Source organism: Tyto alba, unplaced genomic scaffold (assembly GCF_018691265.1).
Source record: "Tyto alba isolate M040663 unplaced genomic scaffold, T.alba_DEE_v4.0 Super-Scaffold_14, whole genome shotgun sequence".
Classification (NCBI taxonomy): Eukaryota; Metazoa; Chordata; class Aves; order Strigiformes; family Tytonidae; genus Tyto; species Tyto alba.
Window position 1 is genome coordinate 1,165,265 of NW_024881276.1, and position 16,233 is coordinate 1,181,497.

At 41.5% G+C, this 16,233-nt stretch overlaps 1 protein-coding gene across 2 annotated transcripts in view; it reads right to left on the bottom strand.

Annotated features, from left to right (window-relative positions):
• The window catches only part of GABRB3 (gamma-aminobutyric acid type A receptor subunit beta3), a 197,527-nt gene that overhangs the window by 3,486 nt on the left and 177,808 nt on the right, over positions 1-16,233 (bottom strand). For both annotated transcript variants that reach the window (XM_042788687.1, XM_042788688.1), the window contains 2 exons: positions 13,921-14,073; positions 9,353-9,597 (listed from right to left, as the gene is read on the bottom strand). In XM_042788687.1, the coding sequence (XP_042644621.1) occupies positions 9,353-9,597; positions 13,921-14,073 (398 nt within the window). The remainder of the gene's footprint in view (positions 1-9,352; positions 9,598-13,920; positions 14,074-16,233) is intronic.

Here is a 16,233-nt window from a genome sequence, read left to right on the forward strand (position 1 = left end):
ATTATTGATGCTGCAGTTTATCTTTTCTCAGTGAAAAAAATTATGATAGCATATCAGTAATGCTTTGCCAAGCTTCTTGCAAATGGAAAAAGAATATAAAATGCTATGAATGGCATATAGGCAGGTAGAAAAAGAAATCCTAAGGTATCCAACAAATCCTGCTGTTTTAGGCAACAGCACATTATGCTGATGAGTGTCTATAAATAAAAATAAACAACATGAACCAAAATAATGGGTGGAGAAGCCTCAGTGGTGATTAAGAAGAATTTATTTTCCCCATGGCAGAAACCCATTGGGTACAAAAGTATAAGCTTGAGGCTTGTAGAAACAAGTTCATGCTGTTGAGCAGTGTCTGTAACCGGGGAATACACCCAGCTGTACAATACAGCCATGGATATCATTACTATTTATGGTGGTCTCTGAAAAAAAAAAAAAACAATTCTGTTTTCTCTTTTTTTTTTTTTTTTTGGTTTGTTTGTTTGTTTGTTTGTCTGTTTGTTTTCACAAAGAGTACAAATTCTGATCAGAATTTGTAACAGCGTTGTGTAAAATACCTTCACAATCTGCATTTTCCTCATGAAGCTTAAACCCAAATGTCTCATCCAGGCCCCCACAGCATCACTTGTCACTTCCTTTCCCATCTCCTCCCAGGCTTTGAGAAATGTCCTTCAGCTCACTATCTCCCAGCAGAGACCGTTTTGATGGGCTCCACCCTGACAGCACGGCCTTCCCCTTGCAGGTCTCTACTCCCTTTCCTTCCACCACCACAGATCTCATCTGCTCCTTCCCTCGGGGATTCCCGATCTCTCCTGATTCTGTCTCCCACCTACAAATACACAGGCATTACCCCATCCATCTGTACTTTGTCCTGATACGCAGAGCCTGGATCTTTCCTCAGTGAGGTATCCTCTGAAAGCTTGTATTCTAGAGGGTACCCCTATGTATTCAGCCTTCTCTTGCCCAAGGAATTCATTTTATTCCAGTTATTTCATTGCACTGCATAGCCTCTTTCACCTTATCTGCCAACCTTACATGCCACCCTAACGTGGCTTCTGCCTTGGGTCTGCCAGTGAAGCTGCCACTTTTCTCTGCTCATCACTGTGTCTGTAAATCAAACTAGAAAGGTGGCCAAGGAAGTTGCAGCACTTGTGTAAAGGCTTTGTCTGAAGATACCATTATGTCCTGTGAAGTTGCGTGACAGCATATATTTTCTCAAAATGTCAGATGAAACGTATCTGGAAACATACTTTTGAAAGGCGTCTCCGTTAATAGAGCAACGGACTTGCACGTCAAATACAAGAAAGGAGCAGATGGAGAGAAGAAGGGGTCTGCAGAAACTGAAACCAGGCTTCTGGTCCACCGATATTCTTGAGATCTCTTCCTGCAAATTGTATTGATTCCTACTGAGCTTTTGGATTAACTGCCTAAGCCCTCAACAACATTAGAGCAATGTGTGCTAATGCTTTGTGACAATCGGAAGGTGATGCTGTGAAGTAAGAATACTTAATGCATGCAGCGTGTTCAAAAGCATTTGCACATAAGCATGACTTCTGAATGATTGAAACAATGATTTAAACGACTTGGACAAATGTACACAGGCTCTCTCAATGAATAAAGCAGCAAACCAGCAATGGCAGGGTATCCCGTGCAACTTGACTCCTGTTTGCCTGAATATACAGGTAAGGCAAAATCCTCCATGAGTGAACATGAGTGTTGCTCCGTGGCTCCAGGGAAAATGCTAGACCAGGTAAAGACACAGATTAAGAAAAGTAGCTGGATGGAATACAGACACTCATAGTTACATATGATGAACAGGGCCAATGTTTTTCATAAAACTTTAGTGTTCCTCCTTATGAGCCATAGAATATAATTTTATCACCTGGCTCAAAAATGTCACTGTCTGTACACTGGAGAGTCTCCCCAAAATGTTACCACCAGGCTTTGCTCTTGAACCTTATTATAAATCGGAGGGATGACACTGTGGATTCAATCAATTTTCCCTCACTCCTTACCGTCCTTCTTTAACCTGAATATTTCTCTTTTTCTGCCTTCTCTGCCAACCCTGTGCCTCCATGCTTCTCGTAGCCTCCTTTCTGCCCACCGTGGCTCCACCTGAAGCCGTTCATTCCTGCTTCCCTGCTGGGGTCCCCGCTGCTGCTGCTCCCACCTCCTCCCCAGCACGAGCCAGAGCTGGTTGTTTCCATGGAGTGTTTCCCAGTGAGCTCATCAGTGCAGATGGAAACAGCTGAGTACCGAATCATTAATTAATTCCCTCCTGCATGGATCCAAATATGCAAAACTGATGCTCTTATTTCAGAATCAATTTTAATCAAACTCCATCCCTCCCACCTCTGAACAGCTCCAGCTCCTGCACCAGGGCGAGGTGATTGAATCTCACATAACTCTGTTTGGAGGCTGAGAAGCATGAAATGCTCTGAGACGTTTTATACATGGAAAAACAAATTCACTTTTGACGGCTCGCCATTTCTGAACCATATGTATTATGTACAAATAAAAAGTTCAAAGAGCCTAATGTAATTACACAGAAATGACCCTAACTTACTAACTGAAGCCAGAAAGAGGAGCATTAAGATAATGCTCACAAAGAAGTTCTTGTCCTTGCTGCTGGAGGAACAGCACATCACCAATGGGCTCAGCTTGGACTGTATGTTGTAGGTATGAAACTTCCATGTCCTTTTACACCTGGGAAGTCCTGAATCTCCTTCTTAATTCTAAACAAGATACTGGCTCATTTAGATGTTAGGCATTATATTTTTGAAGAAATGAAAGACAAGAGCTGCTACTGAACACCTTTCTCCAATCAGGATTCTGCAAAAACTTCAGCTTTAATGTCAGTTTGAAAACACTATACTAGGGTTGAGAAACTACAACAAGGCTTGATTTACTATTAGGTAGTGTCTGAATTATTTCAGATTCATTTGGTTCTCTGTTTAATATTCCATAAATTTTAAGGAGTACTTTACAATGAAATCTCACTTTCCTCATAAATCTTTCATTCTGCTACACGAAGAGAAAAAGAGGAAGCATTTTGCTCAAACCCCATATGTATGTTTAGGAGTTCATCAATCCCAAATTTTTAAATACCATGTAAACACTTTCCATCATATGAAGCAATATAAATGCAAATCGTGGGTTTAAATAACAGCATGAAAAGCTGTCTCTGTAGTTAGTCTTTCATTATTTTACATCAAAATTACTATTCAAGTACATTATCCCACAAAATAGATCTCCCCTTAAGATCATAATAAAATGGAAATTATTTTTGGTGCAAATTTTAATCTAGACTCCAGCTACCTGACTCTCACCTGATCTGCTCTGGTGCAAGCATCTACGGTTTTGCAAGGGGTAAACTACCTGGTAGCAGTTTTCATCTTCATTGCTTATGTATAAATGGCTTCCCAACATGTAGAACAGTACGCAATCAGGCCCTAAGACTTGTATGTGCTCAAAGTAAAATTCATTGACCCCATTATGCCTTGGTTATTTTTAAAATAATTGAAAACTGCATGCACAACGAAAATGATAGTGTTGAGTATTTACCCTGCATCTAAAAGTTGTTACTTCTCTCCCTACCATTTCAATATGTTTATATTAATTAATAAGCACCAAAAAAAGGAAAGAGAGGATTATGTTATATCAGCTTCATAGATGAGCTCAGGGTAGCCAGCAGAACTGGGAAGATGGAAAGGTCTTGGAAAACAAGGAAAACATGAAGAATCAAAATAATTAGGAACTTTTACATTAATAACACTGTCCACCAAGTAAGAATGGAGTTTGACAATTAACCTGGATGTATTTGAACAGAAGAAAAGGAAATAAATGCATGGTCCTCCCTTGCCCTGTATTTCACATTGTCTGGATCCTTGCAATCTCTGGGCTGTAGTGCGGATTGCACGCACAACCCACACTGTCTCTGGATTTGCACCATTCATACTTGTGCCAAGCGGCCGCAGAACAAAATCAGTACATGTACGGGTGTCCCATTGTACAGTGAATGTCCCCATTGTTAACGCCACAGGACGAGAGTTCTTCCCACAAGAGCTGTACTCATCACCCTTGACAGTTATTTTTCAAAACTTGGCACCTACTCATCACACTCATGTTTCAGAAACACCCCACTGTTCAAAACAGCACTGAAAAAAGTATCCAGGAAAGATGAAGATGCACAGGAGAATACTGCCAGCTTTGCTATTCGCATTTTTCCCAATTTAAACCGAGTGATAATTCTGCCATGGCAGCCAAGATGATACTCATTCTCCGAATAAAATCCCACTTGTGAGGAGGGTTGCTACAATTAACAATTATTTAAAAGTGCTAAGTAGATGTAAGTAGCCTGAGCCTCTGCTCTCAGCAGTGCCTGGTGGCAAGCTGCTGCCTTGGCCGACAGAAGGGTTTTGAGTCAGGAATCTCCAGAGCTAAAAAAACATGCAGGGACTGCCTGACGAGATGGGCCTTTTTATAAAGGGTTATGCATTATTTTTGTTCAAAGGAAGCTCTTCCCTCGTGTCTGGCAGCCACAGGGGGTTGAAGCTTGAATGAGCTTGTGTGATAGTTATCCTCCTGATCGATACCCTGGGGCTGAACTTTTGGTCCCACCAAACTGGAAACGTAAATTGCCACAGCTTGAACCAAGAAGCAATATTTTTAGCAGGGGACTGTAACAAATCATAACCTCTGTGGATTGGCCCAGAAGGAGCAATGTCCAAAACACACGCTCACCAGCTGATTATGCAGTAGCCTCTATTACAAGAGAGAACAACAAGTGAGAACAGGATTGCCTTAGAGCTCTCTCATGCTGATTTAGTTGTAAATTAGGCTGTATCTGAGCCTTAGTTAAAAGAAACAATTTATGTAGCAAAACTGAAAGTGCAAGGAGAGCTACAAATGAAGCCTGAATCTGCCAAGGCAAAAAGAAGAAACAGAATTGATCTGTAACAATGGGGATCAATTGTCAAGGGAAAACATTTTTACAGGCCACTTATTATTTTCTGACAGCTCTTCCACAAACAGAGGACTTTAATTTAAGCACCGATACCACAGGCAGAAGAAATATTTTATGAAAAATCAAGATTCAGTTCTTCCTCCATCCTAGAGCTTGTCCTCATATATGAAGCAGTGTATCAAGGTTTTCAAAAGAGAGTTTTCAGCCCAAAACTGGTACGTGTATGAAAATTGGTTATACATAAAAAAGGAGCATCCTATGTTTGTTTCCAGTAACTATGTTTTACTGGGATAGTCTGGAAAAGTTCAGCAAGGAATACTATTTACAGTGCATATCTGAAACAAAATGTGATGCAAAAGCAGCCAAAAGAAGAGCTGGCTAAGTGTGAAATTTCCTTTGTAGTCAGCTGCTGATCCACTGATGAGTCATTCATAAAGGCTCGCTCAGGTTTCATCTCATCACCAGTTCTGAAACTCCTGAAACCATTTCCAGAGATTCACTTTAGTCAGACGTGCCTCCGTCATCCTGCCACCTTCAGCAGCCGGAGAACACGGGGCGGAGTTTTTCTCTCCCCACCGCTTTTCTCTGTCACCTCTGCAACGTGAGGACGCGGGTTTCTAGGCTGCAAGGGCTCTTCTTCCCTTACGCCTGGAGCTCTTGGGCTGGTTGGCTTTCAGGCAGGGGCAGAGCTGGACAGAAAGGCGTAACAGGGGCAGCGAAGCCAACAGGCAGCTCAGCGGCGGCAGCAGCTGGAGCCCTGCTCAGCACAGCAAGCCTCACCGGTAGCGTCTCGGGAATAACCCCCAGAGAAGTGCCCAAAAGCCTGGCGCTGGGCAGGCACCTCCGTACCAGCAGCAACGTGGAGATGGATGGGCTGGGTTTGGATATTCCAACCCGTAAGCTCCGATGAGGGACAGCGTAAAGGTGTGCATCGGGAAGCAGAGTTACTGAGCATGTTGAGTGGCTGCTTTGCAAAGCAATTATCGAATAAAACACAAACGTACCCACATCTGTGGATTTTGTGGCCTAGAACGTTTCTGCTATTAAAATTCTCCTGCTCTACAATCAAATAAGACTAGAAAAGCATGAAAAGCCCTTTTGCTACTCTAAGAGTATTTATAACCAAGCCTGACAGCTTGCACTCCAGACTTCAGTCCTCTGACGTGTAAAAAATCAACTACAATACCCGTGTCCATGCTGGTTCTGTTGGTTTCCGTGGGCTAAAAAGCTCCTGAGTGAAAATAACGTGGCATTTTCTCTTGTTCCCTTCGCCTGAGACGCTGCCTCAGCAGCACCCCCAGTCTCGGGTACCATAAGGGCAATGCTCAAACCCAGGGCCTGAATGCCAGGCAATATGTTGTGCTGCCTCCCAACACAAACAAGCGATGTCCACAGTGCCGCAGCCCCTCCTGACTCAGCACAGCACAGAGTTCTTCTGCCACGACACCCACAAGTTACAACATCTGATGTGGACAATAAATGGACTAACGCTTGTTTACTTATTTGGCTTGGGTTGGTTTGGGGTTTTGGGTTTGTTTGCTTGTTTTCTCGTGCCCTGAGCTAGTGCTCTAAATCAGCAACAGGGAGCTCATGCACACAGTTCGCATACAAGCGAATTCAATTACTAAAACAAAACACCAACACAAATCAACCCAAAATGGTAGCCTTAGAGACAAATTAAAAACACTGCCTTCTTCCAGTTTTATATTTGAACCCTTTTCAGTCTTCTTTCCAGCACAGCATACATTTTGACAGTCATCAAGTAGCGGCGATAGCTGCAAAGGGGGCTGCCTGGTTTTAGACATACGCCCTTTCTTTAAAAATGTCACTCAGCCCCAAATAACATGAGATTTGAAACATTTCCCGGGCTTAGAAAGCTTCCCCCTTCTGAATGGAAACACACTCCATGGAAGCCTGAAGCCTTGCTGAAATCACAGAAGCAATAATTTAATTGAACTTGCCCAAAGCAGCCTTCACCTCTGGCTCGGAGCCGTCGCTACTGGGCAGTATGCCCTCCAGCTCATGAGCCTCTCCCAGGACATCCAGCTCCTGAGTCCCAGCTCCGAAGCAAGAAGCAAGCAACTGCCAAGCAGATATTATTTCCATTAGGTTCAATGATCTTCAAGAGCCGCCAGAGGAGAGGTTGGAAGTTAATGCCCCTTTTCTGCCCCCGAAGAGGTCAGAGCCGAGGTTGCAGAAATTTCAGGTACCGCCTTCCACGGGCGAGTACGTTAAAAACTCTGCTATGACCACCTGTCCTGCTACAATCCATGGATGTCTGTACAGCACGGTACACGGTGGGCATGATCCAGAACCATGGAAACCATTTTCCTGCTTCGGGGCTGGGGTGTCTGGGAGCACCTGCTAAACTTTGTCCGGAGTAGATCTGCTAGATGGATTTTGCCTGAGCTGCTTACCCCGAAAGCAGTGGGACCTCTTACCTGCTCTGAGCCATTTCCTCTGCTTTGCATTTGCCAGTGTTTCTCAAATGGGGAATTCAGACTTGACATCCTACATCCACTGAATCTCAATTTTCCGTCTATGCTTTGTTTCGTTTCGAAGGAAGATTTCTGACCAGCTTTCCCTAATGTTTCTGTATTTTCCTGTGTCCTGGGTTTGTATGCTGGCACTGCTTCTCTGAAGGCACCGAATCTCCTAACTACAACAAAGCTCTGTTAACTTCAGCTGAGGCCCGGAGACAAAAAGTTTTCTACACAGACCATACCTCATTATTTATCCTCTGTTATTTGAACAGCAAATATTCACAGCCAGCATATTCACAGCCCCTTGGGACTCCATGGGATAAAGTAACACACTCTTCTTTCAATTCTAGTGTGCTGCATTTGTATCCTAATTTCATTCATGCGTGGCTGATATTAAACCAGCAGAAAAGTCAGGACAGTTCATGATATTTGCTTAGGATGGTCCAGAAAGAAAAGAAAAGGTTGTAAGTCAAAAGTGAGGGGAAAAAAAAAAAAAAGGTTGATATGTGGTATTATCTGATCTGGAATATAAAAATGGCATTACCTGGATATGAAAACCCCTCATTTTCATTAGTTAAGGTACTTATGCTTATTTTGACAATATAGATCAATTGATTTCAAGATAGAACAGTCAGGCATGGGGTGTTATTGGTCCCATTAACAAGACTTGTACTGAATTATGTAAATCATTTAAATAGATGAGATGCACCAGATGGTTTCCACTGGGAGAACTGAACCTTAGTGCATACATCTGCAGTACCTGATTGCAGCTAAAATCTCCATTACTTTTAGTTGTGATACTCTTTTTATTTTTTCCCCATCTGCTTTTATATTATTATAACTATTTATTTTTCCAGGAAAGGGAATTCATTCTTGCTGCTAGCTTAGTCCTAATCAGTGCTGACAACTGTGATGATAATTTGGTTTCATAATATAGTGGACAAAAATGAGTTTACTGGTTCAAAAATTATTTCAGAGATATGAATGACGATAATTAGGTGTAGTTCTGCATTACATTTACTACAGCAGACAGAACTATTAGGAGCAAAAATACAGCTTGAAATTACTTTTATGATACTCGTATTTAATAAACAGGTAGTAGTTTCATCACTGTGAGCTCTTCTAATGCATAGCTAATAGCAAAAACAGTTTTACTCAACAAAACTGAATGAAAAAGCTTCACTGGGAGCATTTTAGCCAAAGAAGATATTCTGTTCAAACTGGCATGGCTTTCTAACATCACATAGTGTTGAATACCTTGACTTTTTCTTCCAAAGGGAAAAAAGAAAGGGTACTCATTGGAAGAAGTAATACTACAGGCAAGGAAATAGGCTGGAGTGGAATCAGCATGGACCATGGCAGTATTGTGCTTTAGAAATAAAGCTGAAAGTTTCTCTAGGAATCATAATTTCCTGCTGGTCTTAAACAGAAGCAGATTATGATGCCATACACAGCACTTCAGCTATTCTGGCTAATTAATTAGCATGGCAGAACTATTCCTTTATCTGTTCTCTCCCGTTCCAAAGGCTTCCGCTCTAACTGAAGTGAGAAGAAGTACACTCAGATCCTGGATTCCCTTACATAGGTACTTAAACAAAATTACAGTTAAATTATATTTGATTTAGATAAACAAATGCCTCTGTAGATCTGAGCCTTTATTTCCAAGATAGCTGCACTCCCATTGTTTTCTTCTTCTTACAGTCACTTGTCATACCTATCATACTCACTTCAATTTCTGTATGCCTAAATATATTCTTCTATGTAGGTTCTTTAATATAAAATTGCCAAAGTTTGTCCACAAAAAGAAGATGTGGCAGGTGATTTTTTTATGCAAGCATTTTTGTCTATTTCATACAGAAAGTTTTTGTAATAAAAGAGACATTATATATAGATTCAAGAAGCCTACCCGGTTGCCTTCAAATTTTAAGCGATCGTTGTTTGCCTTTGCTGTTTTTTCTGCAAGTTTCTTCTGCCTTTGAGGGCCTTTTCCGAAGAAAATGTAGTTGACAAAGGCGTATTCAAGTAAGGCCAAGAAGACAAACACAAAGCAGCCCATAAGATACATGTCAATGGCTTTAACATACGGAATTTTAGGCAAAGTCTCTCGCAGATGAGTGTTGATTGTTGTCATAGTCAGCACAGTCGTAATTCCTACACAAATAAAAAAAGAGGACATATCTTACAACTCCAAACATATCACGATTCAATTTTATTTTCCTTTTTGGCAAATTTGCCTTGTCAGTATAAAGAACCTTAAAAATTTGCAAAAGATATCTCACAGGCATCATCACTGCAAATGAAAGCAAAATTAAAGCTTGATGCATTATCATTCTGTTACAACATTTCCTTCATTTGATCGGGGGGGGGACAGCTAACAAGGGGGCCTGGCACCACTGCTGTGAGTTAACGTAGCTTCATGGAAGCCAGCGTAGCTGTACTGAGGATTTCTTGCACGAAGACCGAACTGATCTGCAGCAGGAAGGCAAATAGTCTGCCAAGCATTAAAAGGTGTGCTCTGCCATCGCTGTGCTGCTCAACGCAAGGGAGAGATGTTTTTCAAAAGTAACAAAACTAATTAAGGGTCTGGATAGATGCAACCATGTGCACGTATTAAGGCAGAGTGTTCAGATAGACGGTGAAAGATTCCTCTCACGCAGTTTTAAATTTCTAATAAGCATTTGGTTGAAGTTTGTCCTCTAGGGCCTCCTGTAGCGTATGGAAAGAGACAGGCACATTTCTAGAACAATTCATTCCATCAATTTTAGACACCTATTTCATGAAAGGACAATATAGAAGAGGGATTTTAGATGACTAGTTTAGAGCAGGACTCTAATTTTTACATAGCAAGAAGTGAGATGAGCAGTGAGAGGCACAGGTATGTGCATTTGTGGGAAGAAAAAGACAAGGAGGGAGAGCGGCATTTTTATAGTGATTGACTGGACGCTAGTAAAGTACCCAGAAGAATCTATAAGGTATGTCAAACCTTCATTTACCTACCTAAGGATCAGCATAACATCTGAAAATATATTGCAGAGAACTGTTTTGAAAATCTGGTAAGAAAAGCGAATTTATTGTCAGTTTGCTTGAATTCACAATAAAGTGCAGGGTCTGTATTTCTGCTGGAAATTTTATGGCAATCGCAAATCACATGTGGCTGAAAACACTGTTTTGTGGAATAAGTCTGCATGGGTAAAGAGGCAAGCCATTCTAATAGGTCCCCTCCATTACCATTTTCTCTGATTCCATAATTACACCATCAATTTGTAAGTAGTCACTAAAATGCAGGCAGAACAAAAATAAAGAACGAAAGAAAATTGCTGCCATATTATAAAGCACAGATTCTTTTATCTGAGGAGTCAGAAATAAAGACAATATAATTCAAATCAAGCTGTCAGTGTAAACAGTGTCACTCCAGGGAACTGTAGTAGTAGCCTACGAGGTTCTGTAACAGATATTTTGTATATTTAGTAGGTCAGCGTCATGCGGTTTTCACTGCTTTTCCTCTAAACTGTGAAACAAGTGTGTGTTGATGTCAGATGTTTCATAGTTTGACATACAGCAGACACACACAGTACAAGTTTATTTAAAAATTGTACTGGGTAGAATTCACCCAGATCTACAGTAAAACGAGGAGTATAGCCGACACATTATTTTTACCTAAAGAAACTTGGACAAAGTCTCTAGAAAACCTCCCTGTCAACACGAGGAACAGGGGTGAGAAAGCTGGAGGACTGCAGCAAACTACATTTGCAGCCCAAGGGATTTCTCTAGCCTGAATTAGCTTCTCTCTGTGTAGGATTACCTCCTGCTGCTTCCCACAAGGGATTCCAAAAGTTACCTAAGATCAAATTGATTTTTGTGTCAGAAATCCCAGATTCCTTTTAACACACCCTTGGCATCTCACCACCATCCCACGGGTGCCTACCAAAGCCTGGGTCAACAGGGGACTGAGAAGCTCGCCCAGGGGGTGTTATAACACCCACATTTTTGATGGCTGTTCCCAGGTTGTAAGCTCAATTCCGGAGATAAATCCTTGAACACCACACAGAGAGAGCTTGATGGTGATCCAGAGGATTAACAACACCGAATAGAAAGGTGGCTACCACTAACCAAAAAGAAGCTTATCGTCCCCTGGGAGATTCTGCTGACACCCTGAAGGCAAATGCCCTTCTGAAGTTCAGTAATTTATCTTAAAGCACAGTTGGAGGACAAGCAGCTGACACTCACCTATCAGATAAAAATAGGATAATTGTGTGATTACAGCCCTTCCCAAAAGTGAGAACTCGAGATTATTTTTCTCCTCACTCAAAGGACTGAATTTAGGAACTTCTAGGGCTAACTAGCAAAAACTTGGTTTTGAACACAGTTGATGGGTTTGAATATTTCTCTTGAGAACAGCCCTATATCAGCCTCTATTTACAGTGTCTGCAGCACGTAGTCTCTGGAACGAGCTAGCCTTTGCTCCACGCCTGCATTTCAGTGTTGAGGGAATTACCTGGTTGAGTGCAGCCTGGAGCACAGACAGCGTGTGCAGTGGGGGACCTGCGACAAGAGCAAAACATGGGAGTGGATGAACTAAAATCAGGTTCTTTCCAAGAACACAGGATTCCCGAAGGAGTTTGCTAAAAGCTTGTCTCCATGTCCCTAAGGTTCGCACAGGGAGTTCTTTCTCTGACAAATACCTAAACCACAAGGCCTTATCCTCCTCTGAAATGAGCTTTTCAGAGCTAGTTACGTATGTCCAAAGGTGCTATATTGCCTTTAAACTTTGCTCCCATTTCATATCAGCTTCAGACTCGTAAGAGTGACTATACTGAACATAGGATTAGACCCATGGTACTGAACTTCATTACACAAACATCAGGTGATACAAGACATAATCACCAAGGCTCTAACTGTTTCCTCAGAAGAATCTATTAGATGGATTTCTGTCTTCTCAAAAGTACTTTCTATCAACTGGAAATAGAACATCTGGGCTCCTGGGCTTGCTTTGAATGCACTGACTTTTGTTCTAATATTTGTGTTATCACAGTACAGTACTTGACGAACTTGTGCTGCACGGAAACAGGTCACATGAGACAGTCCTGTTCCTTAAACAAGGAAAAACTGCGGGAACCCGTTAAAGAAGGACATGGAATGTCACTGGGCATGGCAACTTCTGTCTAACCATCTGTTCTCTGCAGTCCTGGCCAGTATGTAAAATCTAGATGCTGACTGATGTGTTTGAAGTGCTCCCCTCACTCGGTCATAATTTCTCCAAGGTGGCTCTCTGGTATCCAGTAGCTCACTTATGAATACACCGGAGCTGTTTGGACTCCCTCCCATTAAGCTACTACTTACCTGCAACCTGCTGAACATGCACTAACTCCTGAGTGGTAATGCCAGATTGTGTCATGTCCATATGCACCAGTATCTGTAGAATTTCTGTACAGTAACTGCAGTTAATCTACAATATCTTCAGTTACCCCAGTTCAGATGCTAGGATGTGATATGCTATTGCACAAAGGTATGGCTGTGGCTCCCCGGCCTGCTTTGTGTATGTGGGACCTCGGGAGGTACGGGGCACAGAGATGGGCAATCGTATGGACATGGGTTGGAGCCCCAGTTTGCTGTGGTACATATCAGAAAAATAAGGGAACTAAGGAAAACGTTCCTGTTTTAAGAAGAGAAGAGAGTATAGCAGAAAGTTATCCAGCCCAGGCTTAGTGTCAAGTTTTGGGTAGGAAGGTGTATGTTATGGGGAAGCACAGGGTTGAAGACGGGATTTGGGAAGAGATGAGAGGCAGCAGAAATCATAAGGATTTCTGGATCCGTTTAATCTTCCTTGACTACAGCTAACCCCGAGCACGCTCCTGTAATAGATAAAATATTCCCTGTGAGATACTGTGAAGCCACCTTCCCCTATCTAAAGGATATTTTGATCTGGAAAGGTCTTGGATGGGGCTCGCCAACCTGTGCCAAATCCACGTCCTCCTGCCGTGAGGCCAACACACGTTGAGCTGTCAGAGAAATGCACTTAGGAGGCCGTGAGCTCTGAGGGTTAGGCGGGAAGTCGTGGCCCTGCGCTCCGAACCAGCGCGTGGTGCTTGAGCTCTGCTCCCCGCACCGCCAGCCAAAGCACCCCGGAGCTCGGGACGGGGCTCAGGGCCACGCTTGCCTTCCCACACTGAGCTGAACTAAAAGCCCGTGCTCAAGCCCTTGGAGCGCGATTCCGGACCTAGCCCCTTGCTGAAGCTACTGACAACATTAACTTTGATGAGAACACGGCGGGGACCAGCACGAGTGACTTAACGCGAGCTACGCTCTTGCACGCAGGGGAAAACTTACCACTTTTGAGGCAATACTGGACGACACGATTTTGACGTAAATAATTTTGGAATATCAAAACACTGACATGGCGTTGCAGCCTCTAACAACCTCCGAAGGCTACATTCAGCCTGACATTTTAATGTCCCACTCATTCTTAGCACATACCAAGGGCAACTCTTGCTGCTGATGCATCATAATTGATCCAGAATGACACCCATGATAAAATGGTAATCAGGATGGAGGGCATGTACGTTTGAAGAATAAAGTATCCGATATTTCTCTTCAACCTGAAGCTCAGTGAGAGTCTTGGATAGGCACCTGAGAAGAGGGAGGGGAAAACAGTATTATTTATACTGAAGAACAGACACTTGCAGATAGCTGTCTTCAGTTTCTGTAGAAACTAAAGTATGCACAATTTATGGGGTGGTATGACATCTGCAGAACAGTAAGGAAAACACCTTCACTGTATTTCTGGCTGCTATTAAAAGAAACCTCGCAGTGAACACAGCAATAACCAAGCAAGGGAATAAAAGAGACAAAGTATTCTAGATTATTGAACATATGGGTGAGCACTGGTTAGTTTTTAAAAACAGATGCTTAGGTCTCCAAGTAAAATGCTTATCCAAATACTGAGTTTTATGTATAGAATTTATATTGAGAGGATTAGTAATGTGAATAGTTTTTTATTTACATGGAAGAGTCGTTCATGAGATAGCACTTCTTAATTACATCTGGACTATGAGAAACATGTTACCTGTGGTGTCAAAAATAAATTATAATGAAGCCCAGTGAGGAAATGCCTTCAGACCAGATCCTCTAACATCAATTACAGCTGCACAAAATTCTTCTTCCAAAAATATTTTAAGCAAAAAGATGATTTTATATGTGTGTGTACATATATATATATACATATACATATATATATAGACAGTATACACAGACTTCATGAACTGTTACATCTGGAGCAAATAAATAATGAAAAAAAAAGAACACCTTCAACGTCAGTGTTTCAAACAAAACATTTTATTACTTAAGTTCAGATTGGTGTATTTCAAAATTGGCGTTAATCTTACTGGATGTATTTTATCTATTGAAAAATCTCAGTTAAAAAATTTGTGACTTCTTTCACCAAATGCAAAGAGGATTAGATCTGAGTACAGCTGCACAAGAAAAAGGTAGTCATTCACACATTAGCTCCATGATTTCAGTGTTTGCATTGCAAGTCTTAGATACGATACTTCTAATAGCTCATCTAAAAGCTCTAGTCATAGTCAACATCCTAAAAAAAATTTCTGAACATACTGGGGCCCCATCTAGATATTAGATCACATCCCACCCATTCTAATGCAAATACATGCAAGATATGAAAGACTACATCTAGAAACAAACAAAAAAAATTACAAACTTCCCTTTAAATTATGTTCATATGCTCGCATATGAGCATAAGAAATCACATTTGCCTATATACACAGGAATGATGGATTTCCTGAGAGAGAAAGTGAAAGAAGGAACATAAGACTGCAGATTTCTCTTCATCACATTTCTGTTTGGTGTACTTTGAGTCATATGACAGAAAAAATGCTACACCGTTTCCAGGCAGCAGAAGCATCCAGGGAGTATCCGACTTTGTGCAACTATGCTTAACTGTTTTATCAATCTCAGAAGAAAAAGAAATATCTGGTAGATGTATTTGGCTGCTCTGATTATTTCAATCGGTAGTAATTTTTCGCAGGATGAAATGCCTTCTAGTTTCACCAATAGGAGAATATTGGTGGAGTCAGAACAATTTATTTCATCATGAAAATCAATCAAATCAAGACTTTCTGTCTCCAGCAGTCAACAAAATTTTCAGCAAAGACTCATTTAGACTTTAGCTTGTTTAACATCTTTGTCTTCTAATGAACAATGTTTCATTTCAAAAGATAAATTCTCCATTTGAAACCATGCCTGCTTTTTTGCTAACAAAGCTTATCTTTTTCATTGAGCTTCTTATGAAACCGTTTCCATGGCCCTGTTTCTGCAGACTATGTAAATAAAACAGGAGCATATCTTGCCATCATGAAATACATTAAAAATGTAGCAGACCTGATCACCTTTCTGCAATAAGAGCAGTACATCTGACAGGAATCTTTATAAAGCTATGTTGAGGAAAATTATTTCATATCATATACCACCCACGCAAAGGATTCTGTATAAATCCCTTCCTTTCCAGAAGTCCTGTCCAGGTCTGGGTGTCTGTGGAATATCATCGATTGGGGTGATGACTGGGAAATCTCCCACAGAATACTGATTCTTTGATAAATAGTCTGAGGGATTCATGCAAGAAGGTCTAGTGGAAATGAATCACTTAAAGCCTCTTCTTGGGCTGCTCCAGTGCCAAGGACCCTGGATGTGCTGGGGAACCTTAGAGAACAAAGAGAGTGTTTTGCTACCAATAAGACAGGGAAAATGGTGTGGAAAGAGGAGGCACGTGTAAAC